Source organism: Pimephales promelas, chromosome 2, assembly GCF_988280905.1.
Source record: "Pimephales promelas chromosome 2, fPimPro1.hap1.1, whole genome shotgun sequence".
Classification (NCBI taxonomy): Eukaryota; Metazoa; Chordata; class Actinopteri; order Cypriniformes; family Leuciscidae; genus Pimephales; species Pimephales promelas.
The window spans coordinates 5,444,137-5,469,642 of record NC_142770.1 but is presented as its reverse complement, the minus strand read 5'-3'; the positions used below and the strand labels follow the sequence as shown (position 1 = coordinate 5,469,642).

The following is a 25,506-nucleotide window of genomic DNA, read 5'->3' as shown; positions in this document are numbered from 1 at the left end:
CAGCATTTATTTTAGCTGAAGCGCATTAAACAGCAGTGCGTTTAGAGGTTAAAGTGTCTCTGCAATAACAGCGCTTCTCTCATTTGCTCTCATTTGATCACTTACACAAAACTGTTGATGTAAAGTATTCAGATAGTCATATTAAACTCATCTCTTGCTGAAAAGGATTTGATGCAGTGATTCAGTGACTGATGCAGCTGATGTTGATGGTTTAGTTGCTCTGTGGAGTTTCATTATGGTTTGTGAAGAGTAGAGGAAACACTGGAACAAAATCGATCTAAATGAAACAATGATTTTAACAGAAATGAGAGACTTGATAATGCCAATCATCCATGGATCATGGGGTTAAACAGAAATGTATGCAACAAAATGTGCAAAAATAGACGTGGTGTGAGATAAAGATCAAACTAAAGCCTGGTTCACACAGCAGGATAATTAGGCCGATTTTAGCCCCAATTCACCCCTTCCGATAATCTTAAGGATGCTCCGATTATTGTAAAATAATCTGATAATAAACTGACTAAAGTTAACATTTATTTTTGCAACTGTGAGAGTGACTAAGTTAAGTTAATTGTTTTCTTAGTTTTTCATTTTCCACTGTAGTGGTCAACATCTGCTAAGAACTGTTTAAAAGTGTGTTTTCAACTTTGACTTTTTTCATGCTTTTCTTCATTTATATATATATATATATATATATATATATATATATATATATGAAGAGTTCAGATGCAAAAGCCTCTAAGTGCCATTTGAAATTTTCGTCTAGAATGATCATTTTTATCAATCTTGTATATTTAAGTTCAGTGATTTCACTTAAATGGCAATGCTAATTACCTATTAATTGTTATTTAAGTGAAATTACTGAACTTAAATATACAAGTTTGATAAAAATCATCATTAAAGAAGAAAATTTCAAATGGCATTTAGAGGCTTTTGCATCTGAACTCTTCATATATATATATATTACAATGAATGGCATAGTAAAGTCTGATATTTTCTAGATAAAAGTCTGTTAAAAAAAAAATTATGTAAAGGTACAATCCAAATATATATGTGACCAGAATAAAGATCTTGGGCCCTGTTTTAAGGATCTAAGCGCATGGTCTAAAGTCCAGGGTGCAAGTGCACTTAGGTCATGACCAAACCACTTTTGCTAGTTTAACGACAAAAAAATGACTGGCGTACCCCACCAGGTGCATGGTCTAAATGGGTTGTCTATGTTCTCTTAATGAGTAATAATAATAATTCCCTTAATAATAATAATGCTCTGGAATAATAATAATAATACATTTTATTTGTACTGCACTTTACATTTGACACCAAATCTCAAAATGCTACAGTAAAACAGAAATACAGTATACAATAAAAACACAACATGTTAGAAGGTGGGACTAAAAACAAGCATTAACTATTAAAATAAGCCTGTGTAAAAAGATGAGTTTTTAGTCCTTTTTGAATGTTTCTACTGTTTGCGGGGCTCTGAGGTGGTCTGGGAGAGCATTCCACAGGCAGGGAGCAGCGACTTGAAAAGCCCTGTCGCCCATTGTTTTGAGCCGTGTCCTGGGCATAACCAAACAGTGCTGTTGGCCTGACCGGGTTCTGGTTGATGAAATAGGTGTGAGCAACTCAGACTCAGAGATAAGTGGGGGCCACACCGTGCAGACAGTGATGGGTCTGAAGGAGAACCTTATATTCTATGCGTGACTGAATGGGTAACCTGTGCAGTGAACGAAGAATGGGGGTGATGTGCTCATGTTTACGCACCCCCATCAGGACCCTGGCAGCGCTGTTCTGAACATACTGGAGCTTTTGAAGGCTCCTGCCAGGAATCCCAATGAGGACTGCATTACAGTAGTCCAACCTGGAGGACACAAAAGCATGGACGAGCTTCTCTGCAGCAGAAAGGGAGGGTTTTGCAGATGGTGGTAACATGACTGTCAAATGAAAGGTGGGGGTCAAATTTTACCCCTAGGTTAATAACAGAGGAAGAGAGGGGAGTGGTGTGTCCAAAAAATGAAACAGTGGTGATTGGAGAGGAGCGTTGATGAGCGGTACCAGTTTGAGTAATGGGTGTGTTTTGGGCATAACGTGCAATAAACCAATCAGAGTCTCATCTCCCATTCCCTTTAAAAGACATGCAGTTGCGCTCGTGCCATGGCGGATTTTCTATTTACATGACGTAATATGCAAGCGGAAAATATGCTTCTCTAGCGAGGAAACAGATCTGCTTGTGTGCGAGGTTTAAGCAGACCATCTACCATTTGGGTTCTAGAAAGTTGGCAGCCTCTCAACAGAATCACAGTTTGATCAAGAGTTTGATCAGTGTCTCATGGCGACTCCTGCATACACCACATCTTCCTCCTCTTGAACTCTCTGAAAGAAAACACAAACACTTATTCACATCACAGATGTGGTTATCCAGAACATTACTGACCAATTTTTAGACCGACTAAAAACTAGTGGTGGGCATAGATTAATTGTTTTAATCTAGATTAATCTCACTGTAATTTTGGAATTAATCGAGAATAATCTAGATTAAAATGGCTCATTTGAATTCTGCCGAAAGCATTCAGAATATTTGTGCTACCCAAATAAATAACCTTGCAGGTAGTTTGTAAGATGGGCAGGGGTGGAGCTAGACTCTCAGTACAGTACGGCCCTCCGCTACCAAGTCATTTTACAATTAAAACCGTAAAAAAAAGGTAAAATATCTGATGAATGCAGAGGCTATGTAATAATGTGTCACTCACTTGTTGAGCCCTGTTGAATTTTTCTCTCCATTTTTGTAATTATTCTCTACATCATGCATTCGCACCGCACGCCACCCACTGTACTCCTGAGGCAACTAGGCCTTATACGCTGTGTTTCGGTTCATTTATGACTCACAAGACAAGCTCCAGTTCACGCGCCGGTGCCTCCGTGTCGTGATTATCTATTGTCTGCTATATTTACTTCTTATTTATTAAATGCAGGCAATTGGTTGTTGAAACATTGATTAAAATTAAGATACAGTTAATACAAAACGAAATTCACCTTAATGAAAGGCTTTATGTTTGATGTCTCTGTGAAAGTTTTAAAGGGGTCATGAACTGGCTTTGGTTGTTTGAGGTCAGCTTATGACGTTCGCTTGGTTTTTACATTCAAAAACTTCAAAATGGATAAGTAATAGGCTATTTTATACAGTTTTGAGCCTAGCTCAAAAACGCTCGGTTTTATGGGCGTATCGCATTGAAAACTTGGAAGTAAACACCCACTGCTGTGAGTGGGTACCTCGATCCGGTTTGTCATCACGAGGTAGGCATCTATGTTATTTAGCTATGCATGTAATGCGCGAATCTGTGGGCGGGGCTAAACCGGCCATGTTGAAGTAGGCGTTCATCTTCTTCTGCAGGGGTGGTGTTTTATCCTCTTTGACGTCATAGTTCCCCACTTTGAAAAACGAGTCGTTTGCTGAGCCTGGTGTCAAAAGCTTTTATTGGACTAACAAGGACGTTTTGAAACTTACAGGATATTCTTATAATAAGATGACCTCTTAGATGACAAAAGCTCAAGGAAAATTTGATTTCTCAGTTCATCACCCCTTTAAAGCAGTCTTTCAGTGCCGCTTTCAGAGCGCTCACGTCCATAACGGGGAACTGTCACGTAACATTGTTTTTCCCTCAGAAATGCGTCACGAAAAATAAGACAAAATAAATAATGTATGTTCTGTGAAGAGCAAACCCTTCTTCATCTGGTGGGTAGTATTACTTTTTGTACTTTAGCCACCAAAAAGTTAAAGTTTTTTGTGTCACGTCCGTTACGGATGTGTAGGCCTATTTCCCTCATATTAAATATAAAACGCATAGACTGATATTTTTCTAATGTCTGGACTCTTTTATTAAGGGAGTATGGATAAACAGACGTTTCAATATATTGGTATTAAATGCCCCCTTCAGTGCAATTTGGCTAGGTATACATCTACGCTAAAATATCAAGGTGAACGTCATCATATAGACCCAGCTCCCAATTCAAACTTTGAGAATAGATTAACTGTGATATTTTTTTTAATCGCCCGATATGAGGCTCACATTAAAGCAGCACGTTAACGCCAATAACGGCCCACCACTACTAAAAACATTTTAGTGCTTTTCACACAGGGCCATGAAACCCAAAAACACATTTTTTGAGATGTGAACAGATATGTACAGGCTGCACATAATTGAAAACACTAAACAAACTCCAGAAATTAATCCATAAATGGAAATGCCTTTTTTAGAGCAATCATATACTTCCAGTTTAAAAAGCAAAGTCGAAGCAACATCACAGATTCTGACGTCAATGCTGGCAAGATGAACGAGCTGACGTCAACAGTTTCTGCATTTATTCATGACAAAGAGCTCATTCAATCCAATAAATGCTGTAGTGCTGTAGTATGAATAAAATATAATTGAGGCATTTTTCAATAGACAGTATCATTTGTATCACGTTGTTAGATTTTGCTGTATTTGGCCGAGCGATTGTTTGGGTGGCTTGTCGATGTATTAGATTTAGTTATTTAATACATAAAATAATAAGCAGTTCTTCAGCAGCGATTTTGGCCTTCAAAGAATCTTGACCCAAAGTTATATTTGTGTGACAGAACTTTATACACGAAGACAAAAGGGCTACACACAATCGAAAACTGTTAGGACCTCCCACTCCTCCCACTATCTACACTGCGAGGAGCAAGCTCGTCCACATGACTCGTCTTTCAAGAGCAAGCATTTGCGAATCCCACAGTGAACTTTCGAGATTTGAGAATCAGACTTCGGTAAATGATGTCAAGTTGTTTGCGGGTAGACAACGTGCGGGCGTTATGCAAATGTATCTTCTAGTGACGTTGAACCGCAAATCAGTAGGATTCAAAACAAAACGATTCGTATAGGCGGTTCAGAGTCGATTATTTTTTTTTTGGAAGACAATAACTTTTTATATGGTGCACTTTTGACTTTACAACTTTGCAGAACATTAACATTCAAAAACAGAGATATTACACATTGCATGCGAAGGAATATAAACAAATAATTTAAAAAAACATAATGGGGCACTTTTAAGGACATATTTCCAGTGCTCTAAAAACATTAACCAGAACCGTGTATGTGCGCATATTTCATCATGTCTTGTTCAAATGAAATATATATGTGCAAATAAGGACGTTATTTGCTCTACGTCTTATCATAAACGCAACTACATAACAAATTATTCTAATAGACAGAAAACACTAATGTAAAAAAATATGTCTTTATTCTTTCTCTTAAACTGACGTGTTTAACAGAAACAGTATGTAGTGCTCATAAATGTAGTGAAAATATTAATAAATCTTTTAAATGTTCTTCTGTGTTTCTCCCTTGTTTGTTGTCATAGGATTACATTTTCAAAACACAAGGTTCCCTCAATGGGTGCATATCATTGCGCCTGTTGGTACGGCATCACAGTTGATTATTATGCAGGAATGAGAGTATAGTTCCTAATCATATTGTCCTAGAAAATCACAACTTTTCATTTTCCATCGGTCTTAGTTCATGATGTAACTACAGAAGAGGCAAGTTTTAAATAGGAACAATTTTGAAACTCTTTGGTAATTTCTTTGAGAGTAATGCTAACAGTCTAATCAGATTCAATGATGTATGCTAAGCTATGCTAAAAGTGCTACCGCCAGACCCGGAGATCGGCTGAATGGATTAGAAAATGGTAAAACTCAACTGTTTAACTCTGGGGGTGTTGGAAAATGAGCCTATTTCCCCCCAAAAAATGAGTGTTCCTTTAATCTGACTCCCCAGACAGCAAACTGACATTGAATCAACTTGGAAACGACATCTCTCATGACATCGAAACAACGTTGATTTTGCTCATCGAATTAACGTTGAACCAACGTCAGACGCGGCATTCTTCAAAGCTAAATGAAAATCGAAAATTGGTTTGCTTTCATAACGTTGAAACAACGCGTTGATTTCAAGTTGATTTTCCGTTAGTTTTGAAAGAATGACGCGTCTGACGTTGGTTCAACGTTAATTCGATGAGCAAAACAATGCCAGATCAACGTTGTTTCGATGTCATGTTTCCACGTTGATTCAATGTCAGTTTGCTATCTGGGTCACTGCTGAAATAACACACACACACACACACACAACAAATAAAAAATAATTTATCTTACCGATTTCTGAGCTTTTCTTTTGTAGAATGTCGGATCAGCATATGTTATTTCTTCACCACTCTGAACTGTTTGAACATATATAACATATACATAATGTAATGACAGACTGGTAAAAAAACTGAATAAAAGATGTTTGAGAATTATTGTTGTGTTTTCTCTGCAACACATTGTTTTAATATTATACCGTGGGGCTGATGAATGCTCGATTCTGATGGACCTTTTTCACGAACTGTGATGCGTTTGCACAGTAGTTAAAATTTTTAAAAACTTTAAATTCACAATTATGGTGCTATACTTATAATCAATCTACAATCATTCTCCCAATATTTAACCCACTTTTGGAAAGTCGTGAAAACATGATTTTTTTTTTCCTTGTGTTAATGAGTACGTATCCGCATAAACTAGAAGAATGTAAAGTACACGACAAAGTCTTTAAATACATCTCTAGAACTATAGTTCTCGATTGAAGGTCTGGGCTCCATAGCAGCTTTCATAGGCCAAGGACTACCCAACAGCTGTCTGACTGACAAGTAAAAGCAACCAGTCACAGTTTGTTAGGTATCTGGTGTTTCTAGTCAAATTAGCGTATTTTGAAGCTGATAATGTAACTTTAAACCTATGAAAATGTTTTTAAGAAGCATTTCTACTCAATTTTATTTGTTAATGTACCAGATGCAGTTACTCAGATTTACTTTTTTTTTTTACTTGCATTTACTCTATACAGGATATTTCATTGATTTCACAGCTTTAGAATTTACTTTATTTATTTTAGTGTAAATGTTTCACCCAAAAAAAAAATGGAGTAAATCATGGTTAAACTTTTTAGAGTGTACTACACACGAAATAATCCGACAAAGAACAAGGGGAACAAACGCTAGAAGTAGAGGAACAGGTGTAACAGAGAAGCAGCGCAAACTCTAATTGCAACGATGAACAGGTGGGAAAATAGACAGGGAAGTGAGAGAGAAATAGAGAGAGAGACAGAGAGAACAAACCCAGCTCATGACAACAGTAGTGGCCAAAACCCAAAAGTGATGTGAAGAGTTTTTTTTTCTTTTTTAAATGACCCTACAAGTTTGCTTGAACCATCAAATTATGAGGAAAATATTTTTACATGATATATTTTAAAATATGAGGGAAGAACAAAAAACTAAACTAGTGAAGGTATTTATCTGACAAAATTATTTCAAGTCAAGTCACTTATGTTTCTACAGCTCTTTTTACAATAGGCCTACAGATTGTTTCACAGCAGATTTACATTGATTACAGGAAAATAAGAGCAACAAAGTTAGTCTTGGCTGTACATCAGCTCTAGAAGGAAAACAGTGTCATTGTCCAGCTTGAAGGTACAATATGTAACAATTTTGTAATACAATATCCAAAAATCATTTGCACAGTTTGATATATTTTCTGCAGTTGTGTACTTACAATATCCCAAAATTGTTCAAAGATTTTCTTATTTCAGAGAAATTCCTATTTTAAATAAGTGGCCGTCCCATTTTTTTTGGCTGTGTAGATAAATTAACTAAATAGATAACTAATGATTTTTTCATGTGTAAGAATTGAGGTAAAAATATCCAAAAAATGAGCTACACGCATCAAAAGAATGAGAAGAAATAGGGGCGATGATGTCATTAAAAAAATGACAAGTTATAGTGCTGCAGAGATATCAACCTGAATTAGCATGCTAAATTACTAGCCACGGCCTGACAGGTGTCATAATACCAGTTTCGGCCATGGGAGGCGGTATGCAGGCAACATAACCACCAGCCAAACTGCAATACACGAAGACCTCGCACGGCTTGTGGGTGTACTTGAACCTGATGTCAGACGTGTGAAAAGTACAGCCCACTACTACATTTCAGTTCAGGGAAGAGAATGGCTGAAGCCCTTGGCAAAAGACCCTTACCACCACCACCATACCACCCGCTGCAGGGAAGAAAACATGCTCAGAATCACAAATAAAATCAGATAAAAAAAGGAGCAGAACCAGAATAAACACTGGCACTGCTTTCCATCGCTGGAGACAACTAATGGACATGAAAGAAATGAGGTTCGACTCCGAACTTGCAACATTTCTTTTGGATTGGTAAGTAAGATGCTGTTAGTATTTTGCTAGAAGTTTGTTTTAATAGCTATGTTTGTTTAGTTTTTTCAGGAAGTTATAACATAATTGCTTTCTTGAGGTAAATCTGACATATTTGTTCTCCAGCTATGTTATTGACCTCTGCACGCTGATTAAGAAAAAAATGATTGGTCGATATTATGCATGAGGAATACATTTTGGTAAGTTGTAGCCTACTGTATCTTTCAACAGTGTTTAGCTAGTAGAGATGATTGGTTTACGTGCGCTAGGGATCTGTCGTGTAACATTTACAATTGCCAAAACAGTATTTATTGTTTGAATTGCGTAATAAAATTGATGGAATCTGAGAGCTGAGAGAGATTTTTTTATATCATAACTAACCTGCTCTGTCTAGTCTGTCGGTCTCCGTGTCCTCTTTGCTTTGTGATTTTTCTGTGCGTGACAAAATTGATGTGTGGCGTGAGAGCGTGTGAAAAGTGTCAATTGGGTGTGTCTCACAGTCAATTCGTGAGAGTTGGCAGCTCTGAATGGCGCTAGCTTGGTCAAATTTATGTAATTCAAACTAACAATAAAAATGTAATATGAACAAAACGAATATAAACATATTCACTGGTAAAGGTGAAGGGGAGTAGCTTGAAGATGTCATATTTAAAAATCACTTGACATCAACCAACGTTCCTCTGGAGTCAAAACGTCCTGTATTAGAAGTTGGCTCTGCTTCGGCTATGGCTCTAGGGTCGTTGTGAAGGTATGGGCGGAGCCATAGACATATACACTAGACCTCACCTTGGATACGGCAGTTCATTGGAACGAATGCGTCAATAGAGCCGCCATCTTGAAACAGGGGAGCCCCTCCACTTTAATGCATCAGCGTCAATGTAGTAGACAGGTCTAACGCAAATAAAATCACCATAAATCATCATGAATGTGATTTTTCTTGTTTTTTTGTTTGTTCCAACGGTCAGACATGTATTTATCATTGATTCCAGAAAGAAATTTTTTTTAATTTTTTTTTTTAAAACATTCTTCCTAGTTCAGATTTCATCCGTGAACATCATACACTGCACAAAAGTCTGCCACCATCAATTAATTCGAAGTAAAGGCAGAGATAGCAGCGTTACCTAGCTACTTCCTATGACAGGACCCCTGTTCCAAGATGGCGGCGGTTTTGACGCATGCTTAGAACCCCCAGGTGAGGTCTAGTGTATATGTCTATGGGGCGGAGCATAGAGACTATGCCGTTTCTCGTTTGTTACTCTAGAGTACACAAACTCACTTTCTGGAGGTATACTGCCACCATCTGGTATGGGGTGTGGAGTAAGAATTGATTTTTGGCGGACATTACACAAGGCACATTTAAGCTGGACAATGACACTATTTTTTTCTAGAGCTGCTATACAGCCAAGACTACTTTGTTGCATTATTTTCCTGTAATCTGTAGAAATCAATCTGTAGAGAGCTGTAGAAATCAAGGTGACTTGAAATAATTTTGTCAGATAAATAATAATTCCACTAAGTTTAGTGTTTTGTTCTTCCCTAATTTAAAATACTTAAAAAATATAAATATAAAAATATTTTCCTAATAATTTTATGGTTTAAGCAAACTTGTAGGTTATTAAAGGAAAAAAAAAAAACTTTGTACATCACTTTTGGCCACCACTGTAAATTTGGTGTGGTCAGTGCCATCATAGTGCTATTCAAGAGCCTGCTAACTGTGGACTGAAAAAGTTAGACAGCACCTGGTAACGTCACACGTAAGAAGGTATATCTTAAGCAACTTCTTAAGGTATGGTTCGGGGAAAATGCATATAAATGGTATACCTTTAGTTAAGTTATACCTTTAGAGTCTTCGTAGCTCACTGAGAAAACGTTATCGGGAAACGCAGGCCAGACATTCTGCCGTCAGTCTGAAGGTCTGGCTACGCGAGACTAGGATACCTCTACAGCACTCTTAAATTATTTAGGAGCTGGGACCTAGTCTTAACACTTAAGAATCTTTATGAATCCCACTTATTCTTAAGTTTGGGAATAAGAGTAAAGTTACGTCATTCTTAGAATTTTGACATACTTAAGACAAAACTTTTACCCTGAGCGGGTTTATACATATCTCTCCAGGTATTTTTTCAGTTTATTGCTGTTGTTGTGGCAGCCAAGAACAGCACAGCCTAACCCATGCGCTCATTTTTATTTTTTTACAATGTTCAAAAAGTTTCTGTTTAATTAATTTAGTCACTCTCTTTACCCTTTTTTAACAATGGGTTCCTATGGAGACTGGAAAAGGACAGCATCCTAGTCTATGGTGTTTCCATGGATTCTACAGAAGGACAAACGGAAATCGAGGGTACTATGGGTATGACGTCATTGACCGACAACTCAATGACATGGGCCATTGCACTGGTTATGATTGTGGACTTCCCTGATTTAAATATTGTTGGAAACATTTGAATAATGTAAGTATATAAGTCAACAAAGTATAGGACATGACCCTAGTGGCTTTTGGATATTTTAATCTAAGAATCTTATATATAGTGCCTTTAAACTTTCAGCACTAGAGAGCCTGTTGCGAGCCAGGCAAACTCAGTCACTTATCATTCACACACACTTAATCAGTCTCCCTCACTCTATAGTAACTCAATATTAATGAGTTTGTTACTAGCTATAAAATTATGTTTTGGAATTACCAATGGAGGCTTGGAATGAAATGCATAAGACATTTGTCCTGCACAAACGAGAGTTTTAAGGACAAAAACATATTTTTAGGTGCATCGAAAGAACACCACAGACACAGTACAATCAACATGGGGAAATCTCACAATAACAAGCAGCTGTGAAAAATATGATACACCGGTGTTTTGAGAAGTTTATCTATGTATCATCTTTTTACCCTTTTATTTCCTTTTATAACTTTTTTTAGTTTTCCTTGCTTTTATTTTGTAATTATTTGAATTCCTTTCTGTGTAAAGCCCTTTGAAATTACCATAGTGTATGAAGTGTTATATAAATACATTTTCCTTGCCTTGCTCACAGAATTGAAAATATCAATATTCTACTCATTCAGTGTCAATAATCCCTTACTTAAAAAGATGTATTTTTACAGACGTTTCAGCAGAAAATAATTCTACTTGCCCTCATGGTCTGTTTTCCTGCAGATCCAGAAGATTGCTGATCCGACAGCAACTACAATCAACAGAGATGCAGCAGCAGAGATGAGCACTATATACAATGAGGTCTGATCTATAATAAAAAAAAATTAAGAATGAATGAACCTGTAAATATGCTCTACAAAAAACACTATATGAAATATCAACACTATATAACTTGAGAAATCAGTTCAGTACATATACTGTATATATCCACAGACCTGCACATGTGTGTCTGCAGAGTGTGTTGATGTCCAGATGTGTGGTCTGGTTGCTGATGGGATTGTTCAGCACACAGCTGTAGGTGTTTTTATCCTGATATTCCACCTCCAGAGGTAGAGAGAGACTGATGCTGAGATCACACACACTGATGCTGGACAATACACTCATTCCTGCGTACCAGGACAGAGTCGCATCACTCACATTCAACACTGATGAACACACCACTGAACAATTCCGGTACAGTCTGAGAGCAGAACAGTCTCTGCTGATGACAGGAACAGGCAGATGAGCTGGAAAATATGAGAGAACATTTGAGGAGGTATATATTTAAGTAGATGAGTAAAAACATTGAGATGAACCAAGACCAAATGTATAGCCTTTTAAAACAATTTGATAGAGAACAAATAGTGAAGGTTACTTGTTTGTCAAGCAGATGAAACTGTCACCAAAGACCTTGAGGTGAATTGTGAGACATGATGTAGGAATAAATCATGGAAATATCACAGACTATTTTTTATTATGCTTTGTAGGATTGAAAAGAATCCAAGACATTTGAAATGATCTTTACTGTGTTCCACCCCTTCTTTTAACCATAAAGACCATTGGAGGATCAAAGACAGAGGAGCTGATAGTGATCAAGGCCTGTAGGCCAAGATTTGTGTTCTTTAGGGGTCAATGAATTGTCACACCTTTAGAACACTGGGGGAAGTGTAATTATCTGATTGGTCAGTTTGAATGTCTCACATTTGTGTTTTAGTCACATGGTCAGGGAAAGGATAAAAGAAGACTGTAAGACTGTTGCTCTGTCTCTTTTAATGCTCTGCTCTTTCTATGCTCTGGCTCTCTCTCCCTTTCTTGGGGTTCTCTCCCTTTGGCTCTTCTTCCTCTCTCTCTCTCTCTCTCTCTCTCTCTCTCTGGTAATATTTTACATGCTGGGTAAGATTATTGGTATAAGTTATCATCATCTCATAATACATCTATTTTGTAACTATTTTAAGTGTAACCATAACCATATTTTGTCATTAAACCTTTTCAATTACAACTAAGATGCTAAATAGTTTTGATTTGGTATTGAATTTGAAGTGCTACCTATTGCAATACAATACTGTCACTCTCTATAGCAAAGCTCTCCCACATATTAAGCTATTGTAACTGCGCTTATTTCCGTCGTTGGTATAAGTGGCAGTGGGTGGAATAGACAAGAAATGTGCATTTTTCTACCATCTTGCTAATAACGTTTCTTTAGTCATTCGGCAGTCTTGCAGCCTGAACCCCTGCAGAAAATCCACCCTTACAGCTTAATTTCCAATCAAGCTGTAATTGTTAAATTACATATGCCTATTATGTGGAGGGAAATGGTATTCAGCTGTTTATGTGTGTATATGATGCACAAATGCTATCTATGTAATTAACCTTAGCAAGACAAGGAGTCTGATATGCTATTCCAGGTTTAATTGATGCTTATATTTTTTTTAAATCTACAGTTCTCTACTCACCATAGACGGTAAGATTGAATATGTTGAGCGGTTTCTCTGATCTGGTGCTGGATACTCTATAAAGTCCAGAGTCTGTGGTTCTGGTGTGTGTGATGGTCAGAGATCCAGTTTGATGCAGATTAAGTCTGTCTCTGAATCTCTCATCAGGAAAATCTGTTTTATTGTCCTTTCCATTGATTGTAGCTATGAGATTGTCGTTGTGTCCAGTTTTCCAGATTATCAGTTCATCTGTCTGTATTTCAGTATCAGTGTTTAGAGTGACAGATTCTCCCTCAGTCACAGACACTGACTTCACTGCATCAACACCAAACACTCCTGAACAACAAACAGAAATATTGATTATTCATTAAGAATTTAGAGATTTAACAGAGTTTGCCTTTTCACCATTTTAGAGTATAATTCAATAGTGTGCAATCCATAATGTAAATGGAAAATAGAAATTTAAATAATGAACAATGCTATTTGAGTAGCCTATATTAGTCTAATAATAAAACATGAAAATGGGTGGTGGGAACAATGACCGAATGATGTGTAAGCTATTGGACAAAGATAATATAGCCTATAAACATAAACGAAGGCATTAAAAAATAGGCTACTTACCACTCAGACTCCACAAGCACAAACAGAACATGTCAAATATTTTCTTTGGCATTTCGCTGAACGGTTTTAAATAAAAGCAGTTCCTAATTTTGAAAAGTTAAACACAATAGAAATATTAAACATGTGAACGTTCAAATTGTTGGATGAGCTGAAGTTAACAGTGCTGCCGGTCTGTAATGGAGCGGTTTACTGAAACTCCACTAGCCACAGTTAGTGTCATTAAACTCCTCCCTCCTTTTACAGACTTTTTTTTTTTTTTTTTTTTTTTGTCACATAGGCTATAATTTAGGCCAAGACCTTTTACCAAGTATAGCACACCGCGTACAGTGCAGCAAAAGCTCGAAGCTGTCAACACTACACGCGACAGAACGTTGCAATTCTCCTTTGTTTCAGAAGTGTTGAAATAGAACGGTTCATCCGTTCTCTGTCGGGGATTTGTCGTGTCGCGTTTTCCAATGCAGTGTAGACATCATCAACGGATTCTATAAGGTATTTATGTGTCGCTCGCGTCCGATGTTGGCTACACACGCCTCTACGTTTATAAGAGTTATGCCCCCATTCCTTCTATTCAGTATTTAAAGAGGTTGCGTGTAAGGTTTGTGAATATTTCATGTTATAAAATTGCATTACTGACATCCAGTTCTGATTATTTTCAGTAGGCCTAGTTGTTGTCGCCTCACACCAAGAAGGTCCCCAGAAGGACTATTCAGCAAATAGATGGATGTTTTACCAACAAAAGATTATATGAGTAGGTAGCTATACTTAAAAAATACAAGATTTAAATGTTTAATTACTGTCATTATATAAGTGATTTGAGAATATCATTGAAGTTAGCCTATTTGTCTTTGAATGTATTGATATTAAAAGAAGCATAACAATTAAAACAAATTTTTCATGTTTTAACCACAACTTTTCAAAAGCAAGTTTGTTGTGGGTTTTAATACATGAATTATGATAATAAAAATCCATAATGTATAACAAAAATGCTCTTGGGGCCAGGTTTGTGCTTAACTGGTTTGGGGAAAGTCACACAGGAATTTATGCCAGGAGAGGGCATCATGCATAGGCTACTATTATATGTTTGATGCCCTTTGCTGGCATCAATTCCTCCATCGTACCTTCATCCTAAAGTATTGCTAAATTTGTATGAGACACATCAGCTTCTGAAACAACTTTGAGGGTTTCATTGTTTTATACCATTAAGGAAGCACAAACATCTTTAAAAGTTGAGTAGCAATTAAACATGTCTTCCAATTCTGTTTCTGAACTCCAGCTCTGCACATTCTAGACTGTTTTTGATGTCTCACTAATTAAAACACCTGCTTCAACTCATCAGCATATAAGTGTGTTGAATAGGGAGACATCAAAAACATTGTGGATCACAAGGGCTGGAGCTGAAAAACTAATTTAAAATAACATATTCTAAAAAACATGAGTAATACATGTAGTTATAGTCCAAAGAAATGATTCCCACTAATTAAAGACTGTCTGTTCACATTAAAAGCATCAATACATGGTGATGTCACCACATTTTATGTGCTATCATTAATACAACAGTGATGAAACGGGGACAATAATATTATACTCTTTTATTTTGTAATATAGTAATAAAACAAAATACTTTGAAAACCATCAGCTTCATCTTGTAACCCCCAGCAATCTGTCAGTGTGACGGTCTTGCCTGGGCGGTCTTTCTGCTGGGTGGAGCTGCATAATGGAGATATAAACGTGGAAATAGGGGTTTCACTTTAGGAAGAATGAATCAGTTAGGAAGAATGAATCAGTTAGGAAGAATGAATCAGTTCCACAGTGTGTCTCATTATCTCTTCTCTGTTAATTTAAAACAGTACTCTTTCTTTTTTTTTAATCTTTGCGTTGTGATTGTATAGTGAGTACAATTTTGCAGACTGACAATTATAAGACATTTTCAGTGAATTAATCACAAATCAACTCAATGAAATGATTGCCTAACAAGTTCATTGCAAAATCAATCCAAAATAAAGCAGTTTTTTATGTGTTTTGGACACTTTCAATTGATAATTCTCCGACTGCTCGAAAAGTGCAACTTACCCACAACGTGTCTCATTATCTCTGCTGTGGACGGTCCCTATTCCGTACACTAAATGCCATCATGCATCAGCCAGATGGCGCTGTCCCCATTTATGCAGTAATTTAACATTTTACACTCCGGTACATCAGCAAGCACAATAAATAATAATCTTCCTAAAGCTTTTATTCAAATAACTACAGATGTTGAAACTGTGTGGGAATCTTAGCAATATTGTAAGGCATGCTGTTGAAAATCTGATTGAAAAAGAAGAAAATTACATTTTTGTAATATAATGTCTACAGTATTTTAAGAACATCTCCACCTTCCTGAGTATCTGATTAATCAGAGTTTGATGGCGTTTGCTCTCTCTTCTTCTGTTGAAGACTTCTGGATCTGAATTCATAAACCAGAACACCAACAGTAGCCACGCCCACCAGAGCAGAGAGAGCCAATCGGATCACAGCTTCAGTAAAACCACACCAGCAGCTGAAGTCTTGAGAGAGAAGAAATGAGCAATGTTAGAATATAAACATGGTTCTTTAGGGGTTTTAGCATCAAATGTAAAAGTGTATGGCACATAAAACACAGAGACCCCAAACTCAGCAGGATTGTCTCAATCATGCACAGATACACACCTGTCTGACACTAGGTGGTGTTTTAATTTTGGACCATAACTTTAGAACCTTAAAGGCTAGAAGACCTTAAGGTTCTCTTTTTCAAGCTTGTAAAATGATCTCTAATTTCATTTCAGCCAATAATTGGTTTCAGCTGTCTTGGAGGGTTTGTTGTTGTTGTTGTTGTTGTTTTTTTTACGACTTTTTCAAATTCCTCCTATACTGTTGGTCCAATCATCACCAAAATATGCACACAGCAGCTAGGGACATTGCTGGCAAAAAGTTATCAAAAAATGTTGATTTATCACAATTAGATTAAATGGAAACATTGATCTAGTTTATTTGTATATGGTGTACTGACAGAATAGTTTTTTTTAATAATTTGTGTATACAGAAGTCTGTGAAATGCTAATAGATATTTAAATGTTCACATATTTTAGATCCCAATAATACACATTTTTAACACTCATGTGTTAAACTGCAAGCATAAGGTTAGAAATTATAGAAATTCATTATGAAAATGAATAGAGCTTTGATATAAATGCTTCAATATAAATGCTTGATATACATTTTTTCTGACAGGCTAGCAGTGTGTTGCGGTAACCTGTTTTTATCAAATCCTAACTATTGTAAGCCTGACTAAATCCGTCCAATGAGAGTTTCCGATAAGCAGGTGAAGGTCTCTGCGTGTTACTGTCTTTCAGCGTGGCAAAGTAATTTTATTCCATTTAAGCTTTTATCACGACCTCGAATTTAGGTTAGATTGCCAATTGGTTATCGGTCAATCATAATAATAGTCTAGCAATACATTTGATTATTATATTTTACTCTTTACGTTATATTTTACTCGTTCACTATAGGAATCTAGGAATCTTATATCAGGTAAATGTATCATGGCCATTTCATAATCAATTCAGAGGTAATCAATACAATAACATCAAATGCTCAGACATAAAGAGAAAAAGATGTACCTGACTCAAGAAATACATGATGCGGAGTGTCTGAAAGACTCTCAGCATAATGGGCCGATCTCATTACAAATCGCGCTGAGCTTTTCGCTGCGTTTCTTTAAGTACTGGAAACATTTGCTAACAATGGGAAATTGCATTCAGACTTTTCAGACACCTTTTGGAGGCAGAATACTATTTGCCTGAAGGACCCATCATCCTCTGTGTGCAAGTTCTCTCTAAACTCTTAAAAACTTTATTACCTTTTGGTGTACCTCTTTGGGAATTAGACATTTGTACCAGTCACACTGAGACATTTCAAATGATACCAAACATGTATAATACTGTATGATAATTATTCACATTAAACCATATAGATGTTTGGGTGAATATCTGGTGATGTCAGCGTGAGATAGAGAGACGACATGGGGGAGGTGATTGACGGGGATGCAAGCTTTTCAAGAGAGTGTCAAATGTTAATTTAAAGAATGGTTCTTTGTCTTAGGGAGTGGTCATTCCTCAACCAGACTGCCCAGCATTTTCTAATGTCTCAATTCTTACAGTTTAACTATCATTGAAGATTCAAGATGGACTTAAGATAAGATACGTTTCAGTTTGAAAGCTATAGACAGGGGCGATTAGTGCTTGCGGCTAGTTTGTGAATGTATATAATATAAAATAATATAACAGTTATGTTTTTTATTTGTAGCGCCCCCATTTCTCAAAATTGTATGAAATTTGGTGTGTGTCCTCAGAATGTCACCATTGTGTTCAGTTTGTTTAGTTATCATGGATTTATAGTTTGTTTAGTCTCCTTTGTTCATTTTCCCTACACTCCTTGGTCGTCATGGTTTCGGTCACTATGAGTTAATGTGTATCAGCTATATGTCATTAATTACCATGGTTGTTTTCAGTACTTAAGTTTCTCCTTTACCGTCATTCGGTGTCCGGTCATGTTTATTCCTATGTGTGTATTTCTGCTACCTGTTTGGATTATAAGTAAACTTTTGTTTTGGAACCTTAATCTTCTGAGTCTTCGTCTGCCTGCCTGCACACACCCGTAACACAGAATGCCCTGTTGTCTTTGTGAGTCAAATTTAGTTACGCTTGAACATTGTGCTCAGCAGCTATAGGTCAACTCACGTAAAAAAAAATAATCTGAATGTTGCCTGACCAATCCCTGGCTGCTGTGTGCTTATTTTGGAGAAGATCAAACCAACAACAGCTTAGGAGGGAGTTTTCTAAAGTTGATTACTGTTAAAGTGTTTTTAGGAAATTTAAATAATTACGTGTGGAAATGAAATCAGTTATGTAAATAGTGCCATGCACCTGCACAGTACCTGAACATGGCCCACAGAGTTCAGTGTTGAGATGTGTGGTCTGGTTGCTGATGGTGTTGTTGAGCACACAGCTGTACGCATCATCCAGACACTCAATCTCCAGAAGTAGAGAGAGATCAGACACACTGATGCTGGACAATACACTCATTCCTGCGTACCAGGACAGAGTCACATCACTCACATTCAACACTGATGAACACACCACTGAACAATTCGATGAAGATGGGGATTTTTTTGAAGAATGGCTGATGACAGGAACAGGCAGACGAGCTTGAAAACAGAATAAATATAATTCAGTATAGAATGTGCTATTTGTCAGTTCAATATATTTCTAATTTAATGAATGTAGCAAAAAACAAATGTTATAAAAATGTTTATTATTAAAATATGTAATTATAAGAATGTATAAATTGTACAAATTAATTTTTATCAACACAGAATTGGCTTTATATAATTGAAGAGTTCAGATGCAAAAGCCTCTAAGTGCCATTTGAAATTTTCTTCTAGAATGATCATTTTTATCAATCTTGTATATTTAAGTTCAGTGATTTCACTTAAATGGCAATGATAATTACCTATTAATTGTTATTTAAGTGAAATTAGCCTACTGAACTTAAATATACAAGTTTGATAAAAATCATCATTAAAGAAGAAAATTTCAAATGGCATTTAGAGGCTTTTGCATCTGAACTCTTCAATTGTTTAATATTCTGCATGACAATTCTACATTTTTAAAAGACCAACCTGCACACGCACAAACATTTACACTGCCGTTCAAAAGTTTGGGATCGGTAAGATTTTTAATTGTTTTTTTTTTTAAATAATTTTTAAGAAGTTTTTAAATGTCTCTTATGCTTACCAAGGCTTTCTTTATTTGATTAAAAATACAAAAAACAGTAATATTGTAAAAAATTATTACAATTTTTAAATAACTGTTTTCTTTCCTTTTTTTTTGTAACAATACACTACTGTTCAAAAGTTGGGCTGTAAAAGAAATCAATAAGTTTATTCAGCAAGGATGCATTAAATTGATCGAAAGTTACAGAAAAGACAAAATATTCTATTTCAAATAAATTAAATAGAACTTTCAATTCATCAAAGAAGCCTGATTTCTTATTTTATTTTGTATTTAAAGACTGTTTCAACATTGATAATAATAATGAATGTTTTCTGAGGATCAAATTAGTATAATTCTGAGGGATCATGTGACACTGAAGACTAGTAATGATGCTGAAAATTCAGCGTTGATCACAGGAATAAATTACATTTAAAATTCTAATGGAAATCAGCTACTTTAGATTTTCATAATATTTACTATTTTTGATCTAATAAGAGACTTCTTTTAAAAACATTAAAAAAATCCTACTGATCTAATGGCAATATATATACAAAGTATATATATATATATATATATATATATAAACATGGTAGTAATTCTCTACTCACCATAGACGGTAAGATTGAATGTGTTGAGCGGTGTCTCTGATCTGGTGCTGGATACTCTATAAAGTCCAGAGTCTGTGGTTCTGGTGTGTGTGATGGTCAGAGATCCAGTCTGATGATTCAGCTTCAGTCTGTCTCTGAATCTCTCATCAGGAAAATCTATCTTGGAGTTTTCTTTGGTAGCTATGAGATTGTCGTTGTGTCCAGTTCTCCACATTATCAGTTCATCTGTCTGTAGTTCAGTATCAGTGTTTAGAGTGACAGATTCTCCCTCAGTCACTGACACTGACTTCACTGCATCAACACCAAACACTCCTGAACAACAAACAGAAATATTCACTCACAATTTATTTAGGTTTACTACATTTGGAGATTTACCAGATTTTTGTCAGTTTGAAACAATTAAAAATGTATCATTGCAAAACAACTCTTCACTTCACTAATTTCAATGTACATTTAAGTAATGGCAATCAATCAAACCCTTTGATGTCATGAATAAAAAAAATGACAAAGTAACATAATGAACAAACATATCTGAGTATATTTGTCAGACAAAACTTGAAAATGAATGGAAACAACAGAATGATGTGTATGTGGACAAATGATAATAGAAACATTTAACGAAGCCATGAAAATACTTACCACTCAGACTCCATAAGCACAAACAGAAGAATATAAACCCGTCAAATATTTTCTTTGGCATTTCGTTGAATGGTTTCAAATAACAATAGTTCCTAATTTTGTAAAGGCTACATTTAAACACAAACAATTGAAAAATACAACAACATGAATGTCATAATAAATGATGAACGTTTGGTAATACAGCAACAGAAGAGCTGAAACGGACTGTGCTGCTGGTCTGTTGTGTGTAAGTCTGCTGTCAGTGTGTGAATAAACACCAGCGCTCAAGTGCTGTTCACTGCAGAGCAAACGGGTGGAGCTTATGTCCAGGGAGGAGCGAATGTTATTTGGGCCTGATGGGTGGAGCTAGAATATTTAACCACACCCTAACTCTCCCAACAACTCTATCCCTCCACACCATTAAAGCTCCAGAAACCACTTACTGATGATACAGCATAATGCTCATTACTTTAAACAATAACATTCTGTTATTTTCTGAAACGTCAGAAATTTTAAAACTCTGGTGTTTTATGTGTAAAATCAAAATGTATTTCTACACATTTCAAAACAATCTGACAGTAGGATCTATCAAATAAAAATGGATTGACACCTTTTAAATGGTTGTATATGTGGGCCTCTGTAGCCCACACATACACCTACAAAATTCATACACTTATGGCCTAGATCTCATCTGGCTGAACAACTTTTGCGCTCTGTGCCCACCCAACAGGAAGCCGGCTATTGTGGGTTGTTTGAAAAATACATGTTCTCCTAGGGGATTTATCAGATAAATAATGTCTGATAAAATCTGATTTATCTCGCAACGAGGCAACAAATTAAAGGCGAGAAACAGGAAGTGTGTTAAAGCTTCTGCATACTGATAAGGGCTGCATTCCACTTAAAATTTATATGACCTTCACTCACTAACTTCCTTACATTTAGTGGACTTTGATGTGCGTCATTGCTTAGGTTTAAATGCACTAGCCCTGGATCACTTGGAATAAATAAATAAAATATCAAAGTAATATTTATAAACTTGAATTGTTAAAATGCTAGATTTGGTATGAATGAATTAGTGAGAGTTTTGCTGCAATGCTTACCTGGATACATTTAATCTGGTGAGACTGAACATAAAAAATGGTCCATCTTCTGATTGGTTAATTTGCTGTGTAATAAATATAATGTTAGACATGGTTCAAAGGTCACTTAGTGTAACCCCTCACACCCAAGTCCAACTCGACCCGCTCCGAGCGGGCCTCGAACCCGAGTCTCCGGCATGAGTGTCAGGCGCGCTAAAAGGGAGACTAAAGACTACAGCCTCTAGCGTTAGTCGCTAGAGCGGCCATTGACATCGGGGAGTGAGGGTTACTCGCACAGCAACTACTAGTTGGCCTCCGTTACAGCTCTTATTTGAAATAAACTTAACCAATTTATAGAGATTTTATAAGATATTGTTGGCCCTATGCTACCTAGTAGACAGGTGGCTCCAAAGCACTTATCACATAATGCTAATCCTTTTTAGCAAACTAATGTCAAAATATATAAAAATATGATTTCAATTACAGTTTCTTACCTCAGGGATGGAATCTAGACGTCACTGGCGCGAATTGGCGCGTTGTTGCAGTTGCCTTTAAAAAAAAAAAAAAGAATAAGGAAAGAATAAGGAAAACCCCAAAATGGTCATGGCAAGGAATCACAAAATAAATGTTCTTAATGCACACTTTCCACACTCAGTGTAAGAGAGAGAGAGAGAGAGAGAGAGAGAGAGAGAGAGAGAGAGAGAGAGAGAGAGGCCTAAAACATAGGCCTATGTAATGACTCTGGGAGCATCTAATCCAGAGCCAAATAGAGATATTTCTGTATGGCTCTCATCTAACTGCAGCTGCAGTACAAATCAGTGATTGGCTTTTTTGCACTTAGAAGGCGGACATTGTATAAGTAATAGGAGTGAACTGTCTTTCTATAGTCTAGTCTTTGGTGGAATTTGAACTCTTAAAGTTCAGAGGGTAAATGCCTAAGGAAATGCGCAAATGAAAGTTCAGCTGTGTGTTTGTTGTAGGAGGCCTATCACATGGATGTGACTGTAAGTCAAAGTCATAGCGCCACCCAGGGGCGATTCTAGGATCAAAGCTTTAGGGGTGCTGAGCACACAATGAGCCCCACTGCCACCACCACCCACCCTCTTTTCACACAAAAACAAAAAATATGTCTATTGAAAAATAACTTTATCATTATAACAGAGAGAGCTTTCCAACGGCATGTGATGACGGTGTAGGCAGCGATCGTGGAGCAGCATGTTGATTTAGAACGAAAACCTTTGTTAGATCATTTAGGAGAAATCTACAGATGCAAATAGACTATGTGTAGTAAAATAAAGACCTAAATGTGAATTTTTTTTCATAAAAAAATAAGACATGTTATTGAAGACAAATAGCCCAAAATCTCAAAATTGACCAGTGAAAAAAAACCCGATGTTTTTGCCTGCCATGTCTCACTGTAAAATTATCGGGCTCGAATCTTTGAGGATGCTAAATTGCCATGTCGAGGGATCAAATAATGACAAAAAAGAGAGCATAAAGTCTCAATTTTTTTTCTCAATAATTTTATTCTATGTCTCTATAATAATATGAATAATAATTAGAAATTATTTTACTTTTTTTAGAAATTTAGAAATTATCAGACTATTTATTTTTTCATTTACCAGGAATTGAAGTTATGACAAAAAGAAAACAGGAAGTTTTTTCTCTCTCTCTCTCTCTGGTTGGATTGGGGAAAATATTGGTGGTTTTGGTTTTATGGAGAGCTTTTGTCTTTGTTCTGTATGTATGCATGTATGTGAAGTATGTTTTTCCATAGGTCCCCTCGAAAACGAGATGTCTCACATCTCAAGGGGGTTTCCTCTTAAAAAAATAAATCTTTAAAATAAATTAATATGATATGTTTGGAAATGAGGGCTGAATGAATTTAAAATAAATGTATATTTCACATCAACATGTTTGTTTTCTTTAGATTCATTTATGACACTAAACTTCTCATATTAATTATACACTACTTATAAAATAATAAAGAGAAATAAATGGTGTTTACTTGAAAAGAATAAAAATAATATTATATAGGCCTAATAATAGAAAAAAAGAGTGGGATTGAGTTTGAATGACGAAATAAAGGCATAGAACCATTTAGAACTCTGTCAAAAAAGTTTAATAGTTCACACAAAAAGAGCTTAAGAGAAATTCCAACTTTCCAACATTTTGAACTGCAAATGATAACTTCATGCTTATTTTAAGTACAATCAACTTGGATGTATAAGAATTTCAACGTAAAATTACATTAAACTGACTGAAATTAGTTGAATCATAACTTATTAAAAAAGATGAAAATGGCTTAAATTATGTTGTGAACTTATTGGTCATATACTTTTTACAGTGAAATTTAACTAAATTTAATGATCTCATGGGTCTTTGTGGCTGTTGTGGTTCATGGTCATAGTGGCACCAGTAATGTGGCATAAAGAAATTTATTTTGACATGGTACTTACTTTAAACTGCATATTAGCCTATTATATACATCATACACAGTTTCCCTAAAGCCACCGGCATGGCTGTGGTGCAGGGGCTTGTGCCTGATGATCGCTGTCATCGCTGTTCTTGTCAAAGACAAGTAGCCTACTCAAAACGGGGTGGCAACACTGTACAAAGAAGAAAAAAGATAATCGACTAGTCCAAACAGCAGGTGGCAGTAATGCTCGTTTTTAGTCTGCGATCCGCTGTAAAGAAGAAAACCGTTAGAGTCTCCGCCATTGCGGTCTTTTATGCGCTTTACAACAGTTTTACAAATTTGGAAACGTAAACGTAACGTTACCTATTTAGTTATTTAGAAATCATCGTGTAAATTATTTAGTCAGCCACAGTTGATATATAAATCTCTCTCTTGGTATTTTGTAGGGTTAACAATCGTCGCCTTCAGTCGGTAGGGTGTGGTTCAGAAACAAACAGCGAAAATTAAAAACAATAGAAGTTAGGTTTTGTTGAAATCTGCAACATTATGAAGTACACCTTCAAATTATTTCAGATTGTTCTACTAATATGCGGTAAGTGCTCGTTTTCTGTAAATTGTTTACCACTTTCGTTTTCACTTTGACAGCGTTCATCGACTGTTGTCTTCTTCCTGAACTTCATTAACTTGCCTTATTAAAATGATCACATTTATTTAAATGATTTTGGACATGCCCTCCTGTTTAAGGATAAATAAATTAAAACCGGATAAAGCAGTTTTTGCATTCTGTATGTGTGAGAACTAGTTTAGATAAAGATATGGACTCCGGTTGCAAATAGTTCCCCCTAGGGCTATTTCACAAAACCAAGATAGCGGATTAAGCCGGGATTTTCCAGATATCCTGGCTGAATTAAACAGGTGTTGTGCCGAATTTCGACTCCCTGCCAGAATCCGACTCCCCCTCGCGTGCACGCGCAATGACGTCACTACACTAGTCGCCGAATTTCGACTCCCTGACAGAATCTGACTCCCCTCGCTTGCACGTGCTATAAGCTTGGTGCGACTGTTTTATTTTTCGTCTGTTTGTGTTACTTAGTTAAAGTTGGGTGTCTTTTTATTTTTCCAGGTGTTTATTAATAAATATAATTTTCAGTGTTTTTAGAAAGTGTTGCAAAAACCAATCACTGGCATACAGGATATGTTTGTTTAAGTATGTTTAAGTGCACTATACTTATATGAAATGTTAATATTTAACATTTATTCCCATTGTGTACAGTTTA

At 36.2% G+C, this 25,506-nt stretch overlaps 4 protein-coding genes across 5 annotated transcripts in view; 2 read left to right on the top strand and 2 right to left on the bottom strand.

The window, feature by feature from the left end:
- Positions 1-25,506, top strand: part of LOC120475640 (uncharacterized) — a 121,897-nt gene that overhangs the window by 61,866 nt on the left and 34,525 nt on the right. The window lies entirely within an intron of this gene.
- LOC148995762 (uncharacterized) lies at positions 1,356-13,913 on the bottom strand. The gene is made up of 6 exons (XM_089121716.1): positions 13,717-13,913; positions 13,117-13,431; positions 11,620-11,910; positions 11,385-11,492; positions 6,173-6,237; positions 1,356-2,373 (listed from the first exon to the last, which is right to left on the bottom strand). The coding sequence occupies exons 1-6, from the start codon at positions 13,766-13,768 to the stop codon at positions 2,320-2,322; spliced, it is 885 nt and encodes a 294-aa protein (XP_088977842.1). The 5' UTR covers positions 13,769-13,913; the 3' UTR covers positions 1,356-2,319.
- On the bottom strand, positions 15,291-20,987 carry LOC120474282 (uncharacterized). Of its 2 annotated transcripts, XM_089121627.1 has the most exons (5): positions 20,753-20,987; positions 20,114-20,425; positions 18,668-18,937; positions 16,089-16,259; positions 15,291-15,423 (listed from the first exon to the last, which is right to left on the bottom strand). In XM_089121627.1, exons 1-4 carry the CDS (start codon positions 20,811-20,813, stop codon positions 16,105-16,107), a joined length of 798 nt encoding a protein of 265 aa, XP_088977753.1. In that variant the 5' UTR covers positions 20,814-20,987; the 3' UTR covers positions 15,291-15,423; positions 16,089-16,104. The 2 variants fall into 2 exon arrangements, with proteins under 2 accessions (XP_088977753.1, XP_088977752.1); XM_089121626.1 differs by having other exon boundaries at positions 15,291-16,259.
- LOC120474283 (titin) overlaps positions 24,481-25,506 on the top strand; it is a 164,302-nt gene continuing 163,276 nt past the window's right edge. The window contains exon 1 of the mRNA XM_089120568.1: positions 24,481-24,821. Coding sequence (XP_088976694.1) covers positions 24,776-24,821 — 46 coding nt within the window. The 5' untranslated portion in view covers positions 24,481-24,775. The remainder of the gene's footprint in view (positions 24,822-25,506) is intronic.